Genomic DNA, 21,972 nt, shown 5'->3' with positions numbered 1-21,972 from the left:
CTTGGGTTGGGAGTGCCTTCTGTGTGGAGTCTGCATGTCTTCCCCACGGTGGAGTGGGCATTTGAAAGACATGCGTTGAATGGGCATGCCTTCGTTGAAAGTTGGGCATCAGGCTGGCAACTCAACACCATAAAAAACAACTGCCAATCATTAGCGGACCAGAGTTCTGCTGTGGCGACCCCTAACCGGAAAAAGCCGAAAGACAAACAACAACAACAACAACAACAGAAAGCAGCTTGGTGCATAGAGCATTTGAGAGGCACCCCCCCCCTAAAAATGTTAACACATTTGCAAGATTAATGAAAGCAGGTGACATTTGTAGGAATTTCCAGGTGTGACAAGGAATCAAGTTTTCACTGCCTAAACTCTAGTAGTTCAGCAAAAGTTGCTGTCACAGGACTGATGTGCGGCAAAAGTCTGACAAACATGCTAAAAACTGCATCGACTGCTTTAAAGAACTACTCTTGTTAAAAGGAATTTGGATTAAATAATCCAGGTAATAACTTTCATGAAAGTTTAAATGGCGATGAAAGCTACTATTACAGTTACACACTTAAGGGGTTAAGAATGGTTCAAAAACACACTTAAGGGGTTAAGAATGGTTCAAAAACACAACTTTGCAAATGTAAAAAGACAACTGCCCGTATTTTTTGCAACATTCTGTTAGAGGAAACCATCCCCTTTCCAAAATACACAAAAAAAGTCCTCCTTGTGTAGCAAAGAATTTGGAGACAACAGAGTAAAAAAAAAAAAAAAAAAAGTAAAACAAACCAATGAGACTACTATGCTCAAACATGGTCCTGAAAATTCCTCCACCTCCCCCACCCATCCTTCTGAGAATTTAGGGATCAAGAAGAGTTTGGAGTAGAATTAATGGCCTTAGAGGCCGAATGGTTCTTTCCTGGAAAAAAAAAATCCAAAACCTCTGAGCTTTCTGGTTTGATGGTGGAATAGGGTATGACTGAGAATGGGGATAATTTTTGAGTAAACTCTATGGTCTATCCATTCATTTCTAATTCTTGAAGTCATCTGTCTGCTATGCTTTGCCAGTCAGGAAGATGCAAGGAAAAAAAAAAGTTTCATCCACTTCCTTCCTACAGGCCACAAAGCAGTTGTGGGACAAGAGTTATATTCACCTGTATTTTCCTTTAATGAATGATCCCAAGGTGTCCCCATCTGTAAAAGGTACATGTGTCATGAAAGGAAGACTGGTTAAAACTACTGGTAGTTTATCATCTGCCCCAGTAAGATTTTAGTTTCTCTATTCCTACAGACTCTGTCTGGTCTCCTACATAATGTCACCAAATATAGTGGGCTGCATGAAAAGTACAGTTTTGTACCTACCATAAATGTAGATGTTCGAGTGCCAATACAGCTGCAGTAATTACAGATGGGTTCTCTGCCATCAGGCGGGTCCTCGGTCGGCCGAATTCCAAAGTCTAGGTCCGGCGTCGGTTGTTGTCACTTTCTTTCCTGACGTCAGTGCGACAGGGGTATATAAAAGACACAGCCAACGCCATTTTCTTCAGTCTTTCTTGCCCCAGATGTCAGGTGCCCCCAGAAGGAAGGCAATCCATAAATTATATATATATATATATATATATATATATATATATATATATATATATATATATATAATCATGCAATGCAATATAATCAAAAATCAGTAGTTGCAAGCAAATACACCATAGGAGGATAACCCAATCAGGTTGTATGAGGAGGTGTTAGCCACTAGGACTTTACCAAGTGGGGAAGGTGGGTGGGAAACCTGTACTGCAGCTGTATTAGCACTCGAACATCTACATTGATGGTAGGTACAAAACTGTACTATGTTCATCGTGCATACAGCTGCAGTAATTACAGATGGGTAGAATCCCAAAGCTACGCACAGGGTGGTAGGCACTAGGTGGAACTAGGAGGAGCCAGAATGCCCTGCAACACAGTAGTGGCAAAGCCTGCTCTAGTTTTGGAGTATAAAGGCAGGTGGTAGTGTTTTGTGAAGGTATGCACAGAACTCCAAGTGGCTGCCTCCAAAATATCTTTGGTAGGAACTCCTCTGAGGAAGGCTGTAGAGGTAGCTGTGGCCCTTGTGGAGTGGGATCTGATGCCTGTAGGAACAGATTTGCCATGAAAGGAGTAACAAAACCGTATGCAGTGGCCTATCCATTTTGAAATTGTCTGTTTGGAAATTGGCTTCCCTTGAGCTCCTACGGCATAGGACACAAAGAGTTGTTCTGATTTCCTGAAAGGCTTTGTTCTGTCCAAATAGTGACGTAGCTGTCTATGGATGTCTAAGGAATGTAGCAGCCTTTCCCCTTTGTTTTGAGGATTGGGGTAAAAGGTAGGTAAATGTATGGCCTGATTTAAAGCTACCCTGGATACTACCTTAGGCATGAATGACGGGTTGGTTCGTAGGGAAACCCTGTCCTGATGGAAGATGAGAAAGGGCTGCACAGCCATGAGGGCTTGTAGTTCCGAAACCCTACGAGCTGAGGTAATAGCCAGAAGGAAAGCTGTTTTCCAGGACAAGTACTGCAAATCTGTTGAAGCAGCCGGTTCGAAAGGAGGCAATGTTAATTTTTCTAGAATGTAATTAAGATCCCATGCTGGTATTGGTTGTTTCCTTGGGGGTCTTATATTCTTAGCCCCTCTTAGGAACTGCCTTAAGAGTGGGTGAGAGAATAAGGGTGGATCAGTGTTGTATTCTACAGACATGGCTGAGGCATGGATTTTGATGGAGGAAAATGAAAGTCCACTGTTCAACAGCTCAGCTAGATACTGTAATATCTGAGGCAAATTCAGTTTTCTAGGATCCTGGCCCTTTTTCTCATTCCAAGCGCAAAACCGTTTCCATTTTGCGGAATAAGCTTTTCTAGTAGATGGCCTTCTGGCCTCCAAAATAACATCCTGCACCTCCTTGGAGAGTAGGGTCTGCTGTGGTGTTAAGGAATTTTCCATGCAGCCAGATTTGAGTGTTTTCAGCTGACTGTGAAGAGTTTTGTAGCTGTGCTGAGTCAGGAGAAGAGGCATTAGAGGTAGTGTCCAGGGAGGAGAAGGTGATAGACTCCTCAGGAGTGGGTACCAGTGTTGTCTTGGCCAGTCTGGAGCAATCAGTATCATCTTTGGTCTGTCTGCTCTTGCTTTCAAGAGCACCTTGGTCAGTAGAGGCAAAGGTGGGAAGGCATAAACTGTCCTTGCTGCCCAACTGAAAGAAAGGGCGTCCACTCTCCAGGCCTTTGGATGAAATGTCCTTGAGCAGAATTTTGTCAATTGAGGATTCTTGTGGGAGGCAAAGAGATCTGTGTCCAGCCTTCCCCACGCTTGGATTATCTTTTTAAACACTTGAGGATGCAATTGCCATTCGTGCGGATCTATCATATTTCTGCTTAGATTGTCTGCCAACGTGTTTTCCAAACCTGGCAGATACTGTGCTTGAAGCTCGATTTTCCATTCCAGAGCCATGTTCCAAAGTGACATGGCCAGCCTGCACAGGGGGTATGAATGTGTTCCTCCTTGTTTGTTTATGTACCACATTACTGTGGTGTTGTCTGTTCTTATCAATAGTTGTCCTGGATGCAGGAGGTCCTTGAAAGCTGTAATTGCGTTTATCACTGCTAGCATTTCCTTTTGATTGATGTGAAGGTGCTTTTCTTTTTGGGACCATTTTCCCTGAATGCACCTGTCTGTCATGTGTGCCCCCCAGGCGTAGTTTGAGGCGTCTGTTGTGATGACTTGATTTGCTTGAGGCTTGCAGAATGGTAGGCCTGTGTTTGTTTGGCATGCTTGGGCCCACCATAGAAATTCCTTTTGCAAACATGGAATTAGTGGTAATATTGTTTCCAAACTGTGGCTGTGTTGAGACCATATGTTTTTTAGGTACCATTGAAGTTTCCTCATATGCAACTTTGCACATGGGATTAGAAGAATGCAAGATGCCATGAAGCCCAGTGCCTGCAGGATTTTCCTTGCAGTTAGCCTGGTACAATTTGCTAGCGTCTTGAAGTACTGAGTAAGTTGCCCCTGCTTTTCTGGCGTAAGATAGGCCATCTGGGTGTTTGTGTCCAAATTGGCACCCAGGAAAATTATTTTCTGAGATGGTGTTAGTCTGGATTTCTCTTTGTTGACTGTGTATCCCAGAGAATTCAATAACCGTGTCACATGAGCCTGATGCTCCAGAAGAATGTGCTTGCTGTCTGCTTGGATCAGGCAATCGTCCAAATAAGGGTAAATTTGTATCCCTTGAAGTCTGCAGTAGGCAATTACTGATGCCAGGCATTTTGTGAATACTCTGGGCGCAGTAGATAAGCCAAAGGGCAATACAGAGAATTGATAGTGGATTGAACCTGCAAGAAATCTGAGGTATCTTCTGCAACTTTGTCTGATTGGGACATGCAGGTATGCCTCCTTGAGGTCCAATGTTACCAGCCAAGACTCCTTGCCCAGCATGGGAAGAAGCTGCTGTAAGGTGAGCATCTTGAATTTTGGTACGAGTAGAAAAGTGTTTAGGATGGATAAGTCCAAAATGGGTCTCCAATCGGTTCCCTTCCTTGGTACCAGGAATAGTCTGGAATAAAAGCCTTGACCTTGTTCGTGCATAGGTACCTCTTGAATAGCTTTCATGCCCATGAGCTTTGAAATTTGTATTTGAGCCTCTGCCCTTTGATTGTGTGGCAGGTTCGGCATGCCTCTCATTTTTGGAAGAGTGTGAAAATGAAATCTGTAGCCTCTGTTTATAATGTCCAGGATCCATTTGTCTTTTGTGACAATATGCTAATTGTTTGAAAATATTGCCAGCTTTCCCCCCAAGGGTGCTGCCACCTGAGCCTCGCTTGGCCTGCAAAGGGGAAAGTCATTGGGTTTGTTTCCTGTATTGCTGTGCACTGTCATCGCTACCTCTTGGTGCTGGAGATTGCCATTGTCTGCCTCTATATGATCCTTGAGATTGTCCTCTGCCCCTTGTGCGCCTGTATCTACCTCTTTGGGGCTTGTCTGTTGCTGGAAAGGACCAGTTTTTTGAAGGCCAATTTCTGCTAAAACGTGGTGGTTGTACCTGTAGAAAGGCTTTGACAGTTTGCATAGATTTAGCTTTTTCTTCCATTTTCCGTAGTATCTCCTCAGCATTAGTACCAAATAATACATCCTTTTGTAAAGGAGCATCTAGTAGTTTAGCTTTAACATGATCAGGCAAGGTTTGTTCCCTAAGCCAGGCATGTCTACGAATGACTGATCCTGTAGCTGCAGCTCTACTTGAGGCCTCTAGAGCATCATAGCCACATTGCAAGGTGTGTTTACCCACTTGTTCTGCACTATGAATCATATCCTGTAACTCCTTAAAATCTGGTTGTTCAGGTTGAGACATTTTATTCTTTACTTGTGATAACAGAAACTGCTGATATTTAAGCATATGGAACTGACAATTTAAGGCCCTCATGGCTAGAGTGGCCGAGGTATATACCTTTTTTCCTCACCTTTCTAAGGATCTGGACTCTCTTTCGGAAGGTAATGGATTCTTAGCAGTAGAGGCCTTGATTCCCTTGGGGCCTTGAGAAATGGTTTCAGGGTCAGCGTTATGACTTTTGTACAGAAATTGGTGTGAATTAGGAACTCTGTAGTACCTATCAGGCTTGACTGGTGCAGGAGGCAGGGAATCCGGATTAAGGCAGGCCTCCGAGTAAACATCATCAAGTATGTCCAAGACAGGAGGTATCGCCAGAGGTCTGTGCTGAGGAAACAAGAGGAATTCCCTCAGCCTTTTCTTGGAATCGGAAAAATCTTGGCCTTCCCAATGGAAGTGTTCCCTCAAAGTATGCAAGGTTTCCCCGAAGGAAAGGTCCTCTGGGGGGGATACAGAAGGGATGGACTGCTCTGCATCAGAATCTTCATAAGGGGAGTATGAATGTTCCTCTTCATCAGAATGTTCTGAAATAATGGAGCCCTGGTCGGAAGAGGGAGAATCTTCTTCCACTCTGGGTCTCTTGTCTGGAGGGGGTTGGGAATCTCTGATAAGAGTAATTAAATCCTCAGCCATTTTGAGCATTTGTTTTTTAGGCATGGGGCCTGGAGATGGGCCCTGTGCAACAGGCCTCTTGGGATGCATAGCTGATTTAGACTTAGTAAAGGCCTTTATGGAAAAGGAAGAAGGTCTGAAGACACCATGGGTGGAAATGGACTTGTCCACATTAAGAGGCTCAACACTCACAGTGGCCTCGGTAGCTGTAGTCGAGGTGTGGGCCGAGGGACCTGCGGTCTCGGTTACAGAAGACACCGCCAGAGAAGGGTCGTCGGTAGTCATGGGCTGTGTAGGCGCCTCGCTGAGAACCGGACCACGTGTAGCCGGTTTTGGCATGGTGTCGGTGGAGACCGCGGACCTCGCGTGTCGGTCTTTGTCCTTGCATTTTTTAGACAAAACGGTAGTCGGAACCTCTGACGACATCTTATAGTTAAAGGCTTTACCAAAAAAGTGCTGGGCGAACTCCGCCCAACGCTTAATAGTGCACTTATTGAAAGTAGCACAAAAGCGACAGCCCGAGACGTCGTGGTCTGGGCCTAAGCAAGGTATACAGAGGGAATGGAAATCCTTATGCGGTATTTGCTTCTCACAAGAAATACAATTGTTAACTTTGTCTGACATCGGCCTGAGGCAAGAAAAGTTTCCCCAACGGGGTACTTAGCTTTAAAGAAGACTTCGGTTTCCACACCGCGCGGCAAAAAAGACTGAAGAAAATGGCGTCGGCTGTGTCTTATATACCCCTGTCGCACTGACGTCAGGAAAGAAAGCGACAACAACCGATGCCGGACCAAGACTTTGGAATTCGGCCGACCGAGGACCCGCCTGACGGCAGACAACCCATCTGTAATTACTGCAGCTGTATATGCACGATGAACATCTGCAGTCCATACAATGTACACAGGGAGCCACCTTACAAGTTAGTCAGTAGTAACAGTGCCGGGCTTATACCCAATTGCTGATGGTTGCTGAACAAAGTATATGCTGATAGTTGCTGAACACAGTATACCACGTGAATTTATCAGCCTCACTTTAACAGTTGCCTCTTTATTTATTGCTTGTTTGTTACTTGTGAAACACAGACCTACAATTCTGGACAGCTTGCCACATCATGTGACATTCTAATGGCATGCCCGTCTGCATCCTGACTGTACTAGCAACTGCTCAGAATTGTGTAATATCCAAGGGATTAGGATAGCCCTGAAACTTCTGACAGCACCCTAAAACAGCATATCTGGGAATCTTTACCATCTGGTCTATGTAGTTTATAGCTCTAATGGAGAAGACAGCCAAGGTGAAGATGCATTTTTCAAGCCTTTAAAATGCTAGAAAATCCCTGTCAGAGAGGAGTGGTATTCCAAACTGAAAACACAACCTGGACACTTAAAACCTGCAAGGATAAGCCATCCTCTACAGGCAGACTCAGAGAAGTGTAATACCCATTAAAGAAGAATTTGTAGTCGGTACCTACAAAACAGCCATGAATTCTGACCTTTTAAACTATTAAATTACTTACCTTCCCAGTCTCTTACCCCACACAACAAGACAGTGCCCCAGTTCCTTCTCACTTATTCATCGATGCATTCTTTTTGATGTGGTTAATCTCTCTAGGCGAATAGCCTCGTTTTAGGGGAGACCAGAGATGGTATTTACATTACTAGAGGAAATTTGGACAACAGCATTTGGGAACTTCACCTTTTCTTTTTAATAGGTGCCATGGGATCTCTTACATCTACCTGAACTACTACCAACTCATGTAGATGGGACCTCAGTTTTAAATGTCTCATCTGAAGGACAACACACTAAAGAGTGCATCCTCCACCTAGCGATGCACTGTCATATCAGAAATCCAATTCTCTGCAGTGGAAATAAAACCCAGAGCCTTTAGGCTTCCACATCAAGAGTGTATGACCTAAAGCCCTGCTCCATGACAGCCACAATGTCTGGATTACAGTGGAAAATTGAAGCTTGTTATTCACAAATTCGTTTTTTTTTTGAGACTCCTTGTACTCCAAGATCAATACAAAAGCAAGTTTCAGGCATCATCTACAAGAAATGCCAAAAGGCAGTGAACTAGATGATTTGTTCTTGATTTGAATAAATGCCACCAACAACTGAACGGGGTTTATGTTTGCTTCTCTGAAGTCTGTTAGTATCATTTTTTTTCAAAACAGATTTTTTATGGAATGCAGAAATTCAGTGTTAATTCGCTCTAACATATGAAATGACTTTCCTCATGTTGACAAATGTAGCAGTACACCCCATTTAGATGGCTGTCTGTGTGCACACAACTCTGATTTTATATTTTCACTGTCCCAAAGCTTCATCAAAACTGCACTGATTTATCAAATGTCAAAATTGGTAGTCTTTCAAGAAACAGCAAAGTACAGCCAAAATGAAATACTATGTCACTTACAGTCTCAAGATTATAAGGGAAGGGCGAAAGAGCTACCCAGTTTGTAAAGCACTGACTAATAAAATATTACAATAATTAATGCTGTTAAAGAAGAACTGCAGTTATTGTTACTCAATTTAATGCTGTTGGCTTATGGGAGTAATTTGGTGACAAGTATGCTGACAGAACATAATCACAGCATCACTGTATGCAGCACTGTAACCTCACTGCAACAGCTTCTCTGGTTCAGTTCTTGGCTGGGGTGCTTTCTGTACAGCATATGCATGCCTTACTTTTGTTCACATGGGTTTTCTCCAGGTCCCCAGGACTCCTTCAACCTCCCAAAGTCATGAAATAAGCAAACCGGCCAAACTAAATTTCCTTCAGAGGGTGTGCATGCGTGTGTGCATGTGCGAGAGAAAGGAAAGAAAGGCTTCACAATCCACTTCCATTCCCTCCTTATCTAGTAAACTCCACGGATGGTGTCAGTTCTTCACAGGGTCAGAACAGGAGTCAGAGGTGACTCATAAGCATGGATGGATGCTGACAGTGGCAGTCAACAAACACTTGAAAAAGACGAAGTGAATCTTTATCCTAACAAGCAAAAGGCATTAAGTCATGAACAGGCAGACACACGCACACCCCTTGTGCAACTTCAGCACAGTTAATCCACCTGCCAGCATTTATTCAGAATTTGGGAAGAAAGCAGAGATCACAGCAAAAATCCATACCAACAATACATGATTACACAGAAAACATTCACTTTCACTTTTATTATTCATAATCCAGTCACATAACAGCTTAGTTTAATTAAACAGCTAGTATTACCTGCAAATAACAGCCAATCTAAGGTTTACGGAAGGAAATTGCTATTCTTATTACTGGGTAACTGACTGAAAGGACCAGAATATAGCCAATTTTAAATCAAGGACAGGAAACACTAAACAGCAAAGTAAAAACTCCCTGCCAAGCTCACATGCTGACCTTTAAAATGGTTGCTTAAAATCTGAGTGAGGTTGCATCATTTCACAAAGTACTTTTTCAGCAGGAGTCAGCATGAAACTGGAATAAATATTAAAAGAAAAATACATTGTGTACAACATTTCAAGTGCTTTAGGATTAACTTACAAATGCTGGTTAGCCTTTAATAATTACCTCTGCCCGACATCCACCCCCATCATCTTGGTTCTTCTTTTTCTTTTCTTTTTGTTTTGCAGATTTACCGGCACACTGAGCAATATAGGAAAATTAATTAGATAGATACTTATTTGCTTACTTATTTAACAATAATACAAAGTAAATAAAGTGCAATAATAATAAAATGCTGCCCCAAACAAAACAAAACAAACAAAAAAAAATTAGAATCAATGCCCTCATCAACCAAAAAAAAAAAAAGAAATGCAAATGTTCACAGATGCTAAACAAAGCAAACAGGATTGAAAATGTAAAATCAGAAGCTAAGCACTATGTTCTTACTGTGAACAGTACATGGAATTTGCACTTACAACATAACAGAACAGAGCATCAAAGGCAAATATAAACAAAAGATATACAGCATTTTCCAACCTACCAACTCGGACTTGGTATAAATTGCTGCCCACCACCATTGTATAAATAACCAATACTAATGGATGTAGCCACAATAATGTAAACATCCAACATCTACATACCCCTAATAGCTTTCAGTCTGTTTTTGAATCATCTCAAGTCACAGTTGCTGTAGCAAAATAGCTTGAGATGGCAGTTCCTGTTTTATTGCCTGGTTCAAAATATTAACAATTATAATGCTTGCATGATAGTGAGTTCTAGGTTGTTTGATGTCTGTGCACCTTACAAAATGAGCCAAACAGGCATGACATTGCCTGTCAGCAATTGCTGTTTCACACAGCAACCTCAGAGAATAATGAAGTAAGGAATTTGGGGAGCAGCATTGTCTAACTGGGGAGTGCTGTGGGTACTTGCCCTCACAAAAATGCTTTTCCCTTTTATCACATTTGCTCATAAAGTGTTGAGCACAACCACATGCATTAACTAGAATGTGTACTTCAGTTGAAAGGAGCCCTTGTAACTGAGCTAATGTAATACAAGCTTGGATGAGTTGATAGTGGATACACTTCTTAATGCTATACAACTCAAGAATTACATATTCCAATAATTAATACACAGCTCAGAAATCATGTGTACAGAATCATAACAAATATGTCCGTCCGCATAATGATGCTTTATATAAGTGCATTAAGATACCTGTATGTAAAAATGAAATGTAGTAAAATGGAAAAAAAAATTAAAAGTTTACTAATTTTATATATGTATACATACACACACACACACACACACACATTTTTCTATCTATATATGCATATAATAAATCGCATGTACGGGCTAGTCATGACTGACAACAATGCATCTGTACAAACTCACCAACCAGTTAACAAAAACCTATATAAACATCATAGTCCTCATTTGTAAACATTGCTTTAATAATTGTGCTTGCCATTTCCAGACATAACCATGATCATTCTCCTCAGATTTATCAATTTACATTTTGATTGGCAAGAATTTCCAGCATTTCTCTCTTTCATATCACGTCCTTACAATTAAATGGACGCTTTTTTTTGCAAACACAACCATGGCATAAATTACCAAAATGTCTGCCACAGGTTTCCTCTGCATCTAACTATTCTGTGGATATGTAACCATGTTATGTACCAATCCTTGTTTCTGCACCCCAGCAGACAATGTAGCACACCGCCCCTCATTTGGCGCTCTTTGCTATGCTTAGTCTCTCGTGCTTGTGACGATCTTTCCATCCTCCCAACATGCAGTGTAATCTCTCATATAGACAGCTGCTTTGGGTGTCCAAATCTGAATGCCTGCATAACTGTTCAATGCGTGCCTTTCACCAATTACCCAGAAATTACACTCTGCCTCTTCTTAGTGCCCTTATCCTGCTCCCTACATCCACTACCGTCTCTTCCTTTCTTCTGTTAATAGTCCCTCCTTTCTTGCCACTCCCATCTGCCTTAAGTGCAGGATGCGCTATAATGGACCCTTAAGGAATACTGTCACGAAATGACAAAAGCAGTGACACAAGAATAACAGGAAAAAATAACAGACAAAGCTGAACAAATGAGTTCATGTATTAACAATGTATATAAACCTAATTATTTTTCCATCTAACCTCCACCCACTATACAAAAAACACTATTCGGGATCTCTCAGGAATAACAAATTGTCCGATATTACTCTTACAAATTCAAATAACCTATGCAGTCAAGTCATTATTGTACAAACAGCTCTATACTTTGTCCTTTAACAAAAGAAAAAAAAAATCTCCTCAGGCAGAACCTAGACATGGATATTCATAGATACAGTGAGACAACATGCTCAAACATTCTGCAGTGGGTCTTGTATGTTAGTATAAACTACTCACATTCATGAACATGAACCATGACAGGATAGCAGCTGTAAGTTGGTGCACTGTGTTCTTGAATATCAAACATGAGCACCTTATACACCGCAGTGTGCTAAGAGCTCCTGTGCTCAACACTGTGTGACAGGGCTGTGTAGAATGACACAGTATGGCAGTGACAGGCAGATTACTAAAATACATTATACTTTAAGGAGCTGCCCATAAGTGCTCCACTGTTGTCTACCATCTTATTTAGGGAGCAAAGAGGCCAGACCAGGGTTCATTACCATATTATGGTAAAGAAGTACAGTGGGCAGAGGCTACAGTCCTTGGATCCACTCCACTGCCAACAAATAAATTAAATCTAAAATCAGATAGCCACCATGGGTATGGTGTCTTAAAATACACCACGGTTACTAAATAGATTAAAGTATATAAAAAAAAGAGGGCACATTCGAATCCCAGAACAACTCACAAAATGCACAGCCTCAACAGCATGGAGGAAATATGCACTGTTGCCCTGGGTTTAGGCTCATACCATCCATACCCAAGAACAGGCTTCACACTGAACATCCCGCCAAGCACAGTCTTTGACCTACAGCTCCAGTCCCCCTGTCTCACCACTCTCTTTGGATTTCAGTGCCTTCCAGTGCACACTTGCTCACAGCAACTGTAGTATGACTGAACTCTTAATTTAAAACACATGTGCACACGAATTTCCACAGAAGGCTAGTAATATTCTCAAACACTGCCATCATATCAAATTACCGGACTGGGAACGCTTAGTGGAGACCAGGAAAACCACTACTAGTGCTTGAGGACAGGAAGGCAGGGTGGCTTGCTGACAGGAGATCAGTGAGATTAGCCTGTTGGATGTCCTCTTTCCTTAGCAAACAGCATGAGTAATAAGTATAGGGCATAAAGGAAAAACCTTGAACCACACCTAATGGCTGCCTAAATTCTGGCCCCTCCTGGTTGAACCCTTGCCCAGTGATGGAGAACAAATGGGTCAACTGACTAAGATGGCTGATAACTAGCATGCAGTGTGGGCCAAAAGACAAAAACACAAAACACTCTCACAGTCCTTTATACCACAAATTTCAGGGTCTTTCCCCAACTAAGTTATTCAACTATCTGACTTCCACCTTTTCCACACAGAAGCCACAGATAAATATGAAAGTCTTACTAGATTGTAACGGTTAATGCATTTCTTTCCTACTTTTCTGCTTTTAGCTAGCTAGAATCTTTTCTAATTGAGCGTTTAGGTTCCTGGCCTAAAACAGTAGCAGATACTGTAAACATGGGGCAAAATAACAGCTTCAGTTTAACATGCTGGCTACAAATTTCACATTTTATATACAATTGCTGAATTTCCCTGACGAATGTACTTAAACCTTATTAACTTTTTTTTATACATTGCATTACAACTGGGCATAAGTTCTCATGTCTTCTCATATAAGTTCACACACAAGGGCTAGGTTAGCTGCCCCTGTGTGCAATTTTAAGCTTAGCCTTACCCCTGGTGAGAATAACTGGGATCATACCATAGATGATTGGAGGGGACCCATGCATGTGATAAAGCATTTAGGAGCTGCCTCTGTCCAGCAGTAGCACAGGAGGCAGTCCTGGGGTAAACTGGTGCCCATCCATAAATTCAAGTTGTGCTTGAATATGGGCAGGGATGAGCTTTGTTTTACATAGACAGGGAAGCCTGTTCCACAGCAGTGATATCTTCTGCGAGATAAACCAGTACCTCAAAACCATACTGTTAATGTTGCAGAAGTAGTTCACATCCCTACACAGAGTACTTCTGATGGCATATGACTTACTGATGTCCAGTAAATCCATCAGCATTGGGTCTTGTATGCCAGACACAGTCAAGTACAATTACAGGGCTTTGAGTCTGTCCACATAGAACATATTGTTTAGATGTTTAGACATTGTATCTTTTTTGTAAGGTGCCTCTATGGGTGTTTCAGTTGTTGCACAAGTCTGGACAGATACATGCCAAACAGGGCATTATACCCAATGATTGGCCTAAGGAGAATTGAGAAAAGTGGGGCAATAACATCCCTACATCTGGGCACAATCTCTGTTTATAAGCTATACAACACAGAAGAACTTTTTTGCAACAATGAATACATGTTGGTTGAAAGTTAGGTCATTGTCTACATATGTTCCCAAATCCTGAATAACTGGGTCAACCTACAGAGATGTGTTGTCAATGCAGTAGTGCCCCAGGGTAGATGATCTCCCAAAGGATATAATAAGGCATTTTTTGGCATTTAATTTCAGTCCACAATTTTGGCACCAGTTATTTATACGAGATAAACCTTCTCGCAGGATGGCTAAATCATCTGGGGATTCAACTACTGCTCGTAGCTTGCAGGCATCTACAAACTAGTCAACCACAACCCTTTAGTACTGACTTTGGCATATGCCAAACAGGACCAACTTGGAACCCTGGAGGACTCCACTGGTGACTAGTTTCTTTGTGGATGCAGCTTCCCCTAGTTTGGTTTCCTGCATCCTATCAGTGAGCCAATTTGGCAAGCCAACAGGTTTACTCCCAGTTTATTTAGCAGTTTCTACTAGAACTAAATGGGGGATTTTGTCAAAAGCTTTGACCAGGTCAAGGTATGCAGCATGTACCATTTTACCTTTATTGAAATTTTCAAAAATGTCTACCAGGTTAAGTAAGCATGACCTGCCATTGACGATCCAAACCGAGATGGGTCCAGTGTTTGGATGTTCCCGGTGTCCTTAATTATTAAGACTTATGGGTCTGTAATTTCCTGGGCCTATGGAAGGTCCTCCCTTATAAAGGGGAATGACTGTAGCTATTCTTCATTCTCTTGGTTCAAAACACTATGGAGAATGAGGTGTAACAGTATAGTTAACAGAGTGACTAATCTCACTTCATCCTATTTAAGGTGCATTCAGGGAATAGTGTCAAGACCCACTGATGCAGTATTTTTAGCTTCCAATAGCACTTTTAGGACTTGATCTTGTATGATGGCCAACAATGAGCCAGCTTCAAGTATATCTTGAGGGAGAGTCAGAGGAGACAGGTGTAAAGTCAGCATGGACTAATCGACCCTTGATAAGTGGAAACAAGGACCTGGGAGATTAACCATTTACAGGTTACCTGTGTCCATTAGAGACACAGGTGCCAAACCAGGGTTGAATTTCTTGTTTCCCATCTAATTCTCCAAGATGTAACTGAATTGGGTTAGGGAGAAACACTGGATAGGAAGCCTGTTCCATAGACTGGGTAGTCTCTGGGATACATACCCATCTCTCCAGCAGATCCTATTTATATCACAGGCAAGGTTTAAGTCTTTAGAAGAGGTAATTATGGTGCTGCTTGTTTTGTGGATATGCAGAAGGTCCATCAGAGAGTGGTCTGATAATGCCCTCTTTGCCAGGCATAGATCTCCCCTCAAAAGCCTGTAGGTGACAGAATACAGGGATAGGGCCTTGAGGTTGTCTGCATAGGACATTTTACTTATGCCCTGTATTCTTTTAGTGAGGAACCTCTGTTGACGTTCCAATTGTTGGATATGCCTGGTTAGGTACATACCAAAGGGGGCATTGTACTCAATGACAGGTCTGATGAATGCTGAATACAGTGGAACAATGACTTCCTTGGACTTGGATGCCATACCTTTATTTATAAGTTGCACAACATAGAATGATTTTCTCACCACTGTAGACACATAATGGTCAAAGGCTAGATTACTATCTGTGTGTGCCCTAAGTCCCTGACTACTCAACTCTAAGGGATGTGTTGTCAGTATGATTGATATCCTTTAAGAAGTTGTCCATCCCTAGTAACTATTATGCATTTCTTGGCATTTAGTTTTAGACCATGGCTCTGACACCACTTGTATGTCTGTGTCAGCCCCTCCTGGAGAACATTTGAGTCAGTGTGACATTCAATGACAGCTGCTAATTTGCAATCATCTGCAAATTTAGTCAGCTAGAGACCACTGACATTGGCCTTGACGTCCGAGAAGTAAATACCAAAAAGGAGCAGTTCAAGGACTGATCCCTGAAGAACTCCACTTGTGTCTGGCCTTTTTGTACAGGTGGACTCCTAAATTCTAACTTCCTGGGTCCTGTCTGTGAGCCAGTTGGCTATCCACCGGGTGACATATGGGTTTGTCAACAATGCCAGAGTAAGGTATTGTGTCAAAGGCCTTGGCCAGGTCAAGGTAGGCAGTGTGAATGATTTTGCTCTCATCCATTGCTTTGGTGACCTTCTCAAAGAAGTCAACCAGGTTTAGTAGGCATAATCTGCCCTTGACAAAACCAAACTGGATTGGGTCTAGTGTCTGAAGGTTTACTATATCTCTATTGATCAACTCCATGATAATTCTTTCCATGGCTTTACATATAAAACAATTGGCTAGAACTACCACTACTACTTCAACTCAATCAACTATCACTAGCCCACAAAATAATACACAACTCTGAAAACACCCCAGTCCTATAAAATCTTTTGCAATCCTATACAACCACCAGGCCCTTGAGGTCTAGCACACAAAACCTCCTCAAAGTAACCAAATATAACAATGAAGCTGGTAAGTCCGTCTACAGTCATTGTATAGCAAAAACCTGGAACTCCCTTCCTGCCCACATAACTGACAACAAATCCCCATCACAGTTCAAGAAACTTGTTAAAACTCACGTTTTGAATAATCGACTGTGCTCCTCTATCCCCCCTGGATAATGTCTCATTAGAACACTTCACCTAATTTAAGTAACTCTGCTAAGCCAACCAATCATAGTAGTGTACCCACTTAGGACTGCTAATCTACTGCTCATCCCATCTCTCCAGGAGTTATAGAAAACTACCCCAGCAATGTTGAGCTCTCCATAAGCAGCTAAAACCAGGAGAAGACATACTGTAAATCAATTTGTTATCCTTCTCAACTAAAACCAGGCGAAGACATATAGTGAATCAATTTATTATCCTTCTCAACTATAGTGAGCATCATGTGCTCTCTCAGAACCTTATTCTACGTCGCTCTGCTTTTAATCTGATAGTAAATCTATCACAGGAATCCTAAACTTAGGAATATCTTCTATAATTTAATATTATATAGTAGACAACAAATGTACCCTATCTGTTAATTAATATGTATGTCAAAGTCTCCTCTATGGAGATTGTACGTCAAAAGTCTGTCCTTAAAACTATGTTTTGTAAAAAATTGTTCTCTTGGAGCTTTTCTCCCCGGGCCTCCACTGAAAATGGACCTGTAATCCAGTTGGACTCTCCCAGTCAACAAATGTAAAATAAAATAAATAAATAAAACTAGTGAGACTCATGGGTCTGCAGTTTCCATGGCCTGTAGATGGCCCACCTTTGTGCAGAGGGACGACTGTTGCCTTTCTCCATTAATGAGGCATGAAGCCTGTTTGGAGGCTACAGTTAAACAGTAATTCCAGAGGCCCTGACAGATCATGTTTCATGCTATTTAGAAGGCATCCTGGGATACTGTCTGGGCCCACTGATGCAGTGTTCTTGGTCTTAGAGAGAGCATTAAGGACATGTTCCCTAGTGACAGTAGGGGGAGTTACATTTGATATTTCCTGAGGAAAGGTTGGGGGGGTTAAAGTGGGGAGCTGAATTTATCAGCCAGGAGGTTTGCTATATCTTCTGGCTCAGTGTAGGTGGCTCCATTTACAATGAGCTCTGCACACAATTGTGTATTGCCTTTGAGGTTGCAGACATAGCTAAAGAATGCTCAGACATAGCTAAAGAATGCTTAGTGGTTTCTTTGGCCTTTGAGACCAAACTTACCTCAAATTCAGCTTTGGTAGACTTTATTTGTCCTCCAAGTTGTTTGTTTACTTTGATGAGAGTGCTTTTATCCTGCTTAGTCTTAGTACTGCACCTCCTAATTTTTGCCAGGATTTTCTTCCTCCTGTTATACAGCTAAATGATTTTGTGATTCCACCAGGGTGGCCTATTTTTGAATTAGTTCTGTACTTCTTCCTGGTGGGTACAGCTGCCTCTATGCAGCTATTAACGTGCTTGTACAGGGTTTCTGTGAACAGTTCTGCATAGGCAGCAGTGATATCAGGGTTTACAGGGGGCTTGAAATTTTGCCAGGTTCTCACTTAATAGCAGGAGATTAGCCTTAGAATATTACCAGAATATTCCAGGTTTAGCTGGAGGTCCAGGTTTTATTTTTACTTCAAAAGAGACCATTTTGTCGTCTGACCTTACCAGGGAAGGCATTACAATAGGGGGTGTGCAGCACTCGCATATATTAGAGGTCCAGATCTAGGATGGTTGCACACCTGGTTGGTGTACTGACTATCTGGTCCAGGGAGTTTGTGTTTACAAAATTCAGGAATCTCTTTGCATGTATGTTTGGTGTTATATAGGATTCCTAGTTAATAGCGGGGTTATTAAAAATTCACCCATGAATATGGTATTGGGTTGGATGGTTAGTGTTTCTAATAAGTTTAAATACATGGTATGGGTTTCCTGAGTCATAAGAGGGGGACTTATAGCTTGGAAGGAAGTGGTGCTGGATTTTGCCTATGGTGATTTGAACACGGAGCAGCTCAAGTGTATTGTCTTATTTGACCAGCTTTGAAGTATATTTATTTCTTATGTAAATGGAGACACCTCCACCTTTAGTACCTGCCTGTGAAGTAGCTGGCCTAAATGTGTGGAAAGCATTATAACCTTCTACTGTTGGTGCACTCTCAGCGGCTTTAAACCATGTCTCAATTACCGCACATATGTCTGCATTCTCTAGGGTAAACGGAGTTTCTAGGGAGTGGAGTTTTTTGTTTAGACTCCTAGAATTGAGCAGTAATACCTTTAGCTCCTGAGTTATTTGTTTACTTCAGAGAAGAAGGGTCTAACATTCTGAGAATTACTCATTAATTTTGGTCAAAATTTTATTCCTTTTATTGTAAAGATTGCTGTTATTACAATTCCACCACGTGGGTTTGTTTCTGGGGTTTGACCTGTGCTTCTTCAGACAAGGTACAGCTGTACCTAAGCAGCTGCTTACATGATGGTATAGTGTACTGGGGTACTTTTCCACAAATTAGTGGAGTTTGGTGGGGTTTTCAAGCTTGCCAATGTATCACATATGATTAACTATGCCAGTGAAAACCACACACTGCAGATTCAATCACATGTTTTTAACTTACCTGCTGCATTTTATAAAGGCTTAAGTGAGGTTCACAGATAAGTTACTCTTACCCTGAAAATAATGGCCAGTTTATTCTCATTAATCACAATGGTAATAATGAAGGGATCTGATGCTGTGTTACCTGTCACTGACAGGAGATCGCTGTCATCACAGGAAAGGGGGCATGACAAGGTTAGTTACAACAGCAGTTTTGCCTGCATCACAGGGGACTCGACTGCAGATAGAATTTTGTTATACCATGAACTGAAGCTTTTCTTTACTTTTTAATATTTTAAAATATGTTGTTATTGGTATAAAAGACTAACAATAAATAAAATATTTATAACATTAATCATAATTAGTGAATAGTATTGAAAAAGAAAAAAAGTGAAATCTGCAATAGCGTCCATCTTAATTTTTGCTTGACTGAATTATTTGTATATTTGCTGGCATTGTTTTCTGATCTGTTCTGAAACTGGTTGCCCCCCCCCCCCCATTCCTGTGGTGTTCTTAAAGTTGGTAAAACTGCTCTAACAGCTTTTGTGTTCTCCCAATTGTTTTCAAGGCTTGCTAAATTAAAAATAGTCCCGGTTTGTAAATTCCTGCATACCACTGTTAGAATCTCCTTGTGTTCTGACTGAAGAGTGCTTCTCAAACAATCTGGAAATATAGCGCTGATAAGTATATTTTTGGCACTTTTCAGAGTTCTGCACAGTCTTAATTTTTGCTTGACTGAATTATTTATGTATCTGCCAGCATTGTTTTCTGTTCTGTTCTGAAACTGTCTCTCTCCCTCTCGCCCACCTTATTCTTCTGGTGTTGTTTAGTTGGTGGGTTTGCAGTTGCCCGCCCCTGCTGTAAATTTGATCTGGGACACTCCTATCAGTCTAGTGTTCATTCTACCTAATACAGAGAGAACATCTGAGAAGGCCAACCCACTTAGGTTCTTAACCTTGAATTATCTTCTGCTCCTCCTTTCTCCCTTTGCACTTTACCAACAAAAAAAAACCTCTGTGTTCTGACTGTGTGCGCTTCTCAGCTGATAAGTATATTTTTTGGCATGTTTTAACTGTTCGGACTTGAATAAAACAACAATTGAATTCAGTTCAGAATACATTTTGAATAAATTGCATTTATTTAAACTGTATTTGCTTGAATACTGTACTTGAACTGTTTATAGTGCTATTTTAGCTGCTTTCTGAAAAAAATTCTAACCTTGTTTCCTGCCTTTCCTGTAACTAATCTAGTCTAGATACAGATTTGCTGTATCCAGGACTGTATGTAAGCTTCTGAGCCCCCAAGTCTTTGGTTGGAGGGAAGCCTTCTAGCTTATCAGTGGGCGTGGTAAGCACTAGGTACCCTATCTACCACAAGAGGAATGGTTTCTGGCCCAGAAATTGTAGTTTATTGGCCGTTTGGACAATTTTTCCATCTATTTCAACTTTCTGGTTTAAAAGCCCACCTTTACGCTTTTCCTGTGACTAGTCTAGTCCAGATACACATTTGTTGCATCCATTACCGTTTGTAAGCTTCTGAGCGGTGCCAAAGTCTGCTCTTCAATTTTTCCCTAGATATGTTAGTTCTCTCCTCTCCTACACTTTTACTAGATTAGTTTAGCACTTTACAAGACTTATTGTAGCAGTTGTTGTAGCACACAAAAGTGCTACCAGCACTAAACATTCTACAAGGAAATAGCTCCAGTGCTTATTATTAATGCCCAACCCTCCAGGCATGTCTAAACGTCAGTTCCCTGTGCTTTCTCCTATTAACCCAGTGAACCCGAGTATCCTGAGGCAATGTAACAACTGCCTCATGTACACCGACAACCCTCTCCTCTTACCTCCCAACACTCAGATTTATGAGAGATGCACTTATATATCTAAATTGGAAGCTACACACTCTCCAGCCAAAACCAGAATAGCTGGTCAAGAGGAGAAGGTCAACACTTGCACCACACCACATGGAACACACAGCCCACCATCCAGCCAAAACCAGAATAGCCACCACACCACATGGAACACACAGCCCACCAGAACACACACCAGCACTGCCTTCACATAAAAACGTAAACCACTCACCCACCTTCGTGGAGGCTCTCAATAAAATCTACCCAATCAGCAAAGACCTTCAAGGCAGAAACAACACAACACTAATCACGAGACACAATTCTCCTAAACAGTGTACCACTCAACCAAAGCCCCCAAGGTAAAACAGCAAGCCCAACGCCCACTGATGTCCCACTCACTAGGATGAGTAAGGAGAAAGTAATAGTCAGCTGCCTGTCAGGCACCAGGATCTGCCACATAACGCATGCACTCAGGTTCCTCAACAACACATACAAATATGACTCGTACATGTGGGTGTGAATGACCCGAGATGTACCTCCCTGGACTATATGAAAAGAGACATGGACGAGCTCTCGGATTATGTAGCCCAGGCAGGTATGACCCTAGCCCTGAGTAGCATCCTACCATCACCCAGAATTATACCACAGTACAAGCAGAAAATGACTGATTGCAACAACTGGCTAAATGTCTGGTGTCATTCTAAGGGGTTTCAGTACTGTCTGCCTTGGATGACATGATTGACAGACATCAATGCTTTGCTAGAGTGCCCTGCATCTGTCACCCCTGGGCTTCCAGATACTGGCCAAGGCTCTTGCCACCCCTATAGTGCCTTTTTCTAGGTGTTGTTCCAAATACCAAATTACCACCATAACAGCTACAAACAAATGTAATCTGAGGGTCGTGCTGCTCAACACTAGAAGCCTAAATCTCAAAATGCAATCGCTCGAAGCACTCCTTAAAATGGAGAACATCGACATTTGTGCTGTAGCAGAGACCTGGTTCAAGGCAGCAGAAAGCACAACTGCACTACCAGGCTATAACTAATTCCACATCTTTCGGCCCCAGAACTTGGACCAAAGCTCCAAAGGTGGTGGTGTTTCCATATTCATAAAGGATGCGCACACCTCTAGACTGGTACCCAACATAAC

The 21,972-nt window shown here is 41.8% G+C and overlaps 1 protein-coding gene across 1 annotated transcript in view; it reads right to left on the bottom strand.

Moving 5' to 3' along the window:
* TARS1 (threonyl-tRNA synthetase 1) overlaps positions 1-21,972 on the bottom strand; it is a 767,350-nt gene that overhangs the window by 710,523 nt on the left and 34,855 nt on the right. Inside the window, exon 2 of the mRNA XM_044073446.1 lies at positions 9,558-9,632. Coding sequence (XP_043929381.1) covers positions 9,558-9,632 — 75 coding nt within the window. The remainder of the gene's footprint in view (positions 1-9,557; positions 9,633-21,972) is intronic.

The sequence above is a fragment of the Protopterus annectens genome, chromosome 1.part1, assembly GCF_019279795.1.
Source record: "Protopterus annectens isolate FY-2018-M chromosome 1.part1, PAN1.0, whole genome shotgun sequence".
NCBI classification, from domain to species: Eukaryota; Metazoa; Chordata; order Ceratodontiformes; family Protopteridae; genus Protopterus; species Protopterus annectens.
The sequence above is the reverse complement of the archived record's forward strand: the minus strand, read 5'-3'. Positions and strand labels throughout refer to the sequence as shown.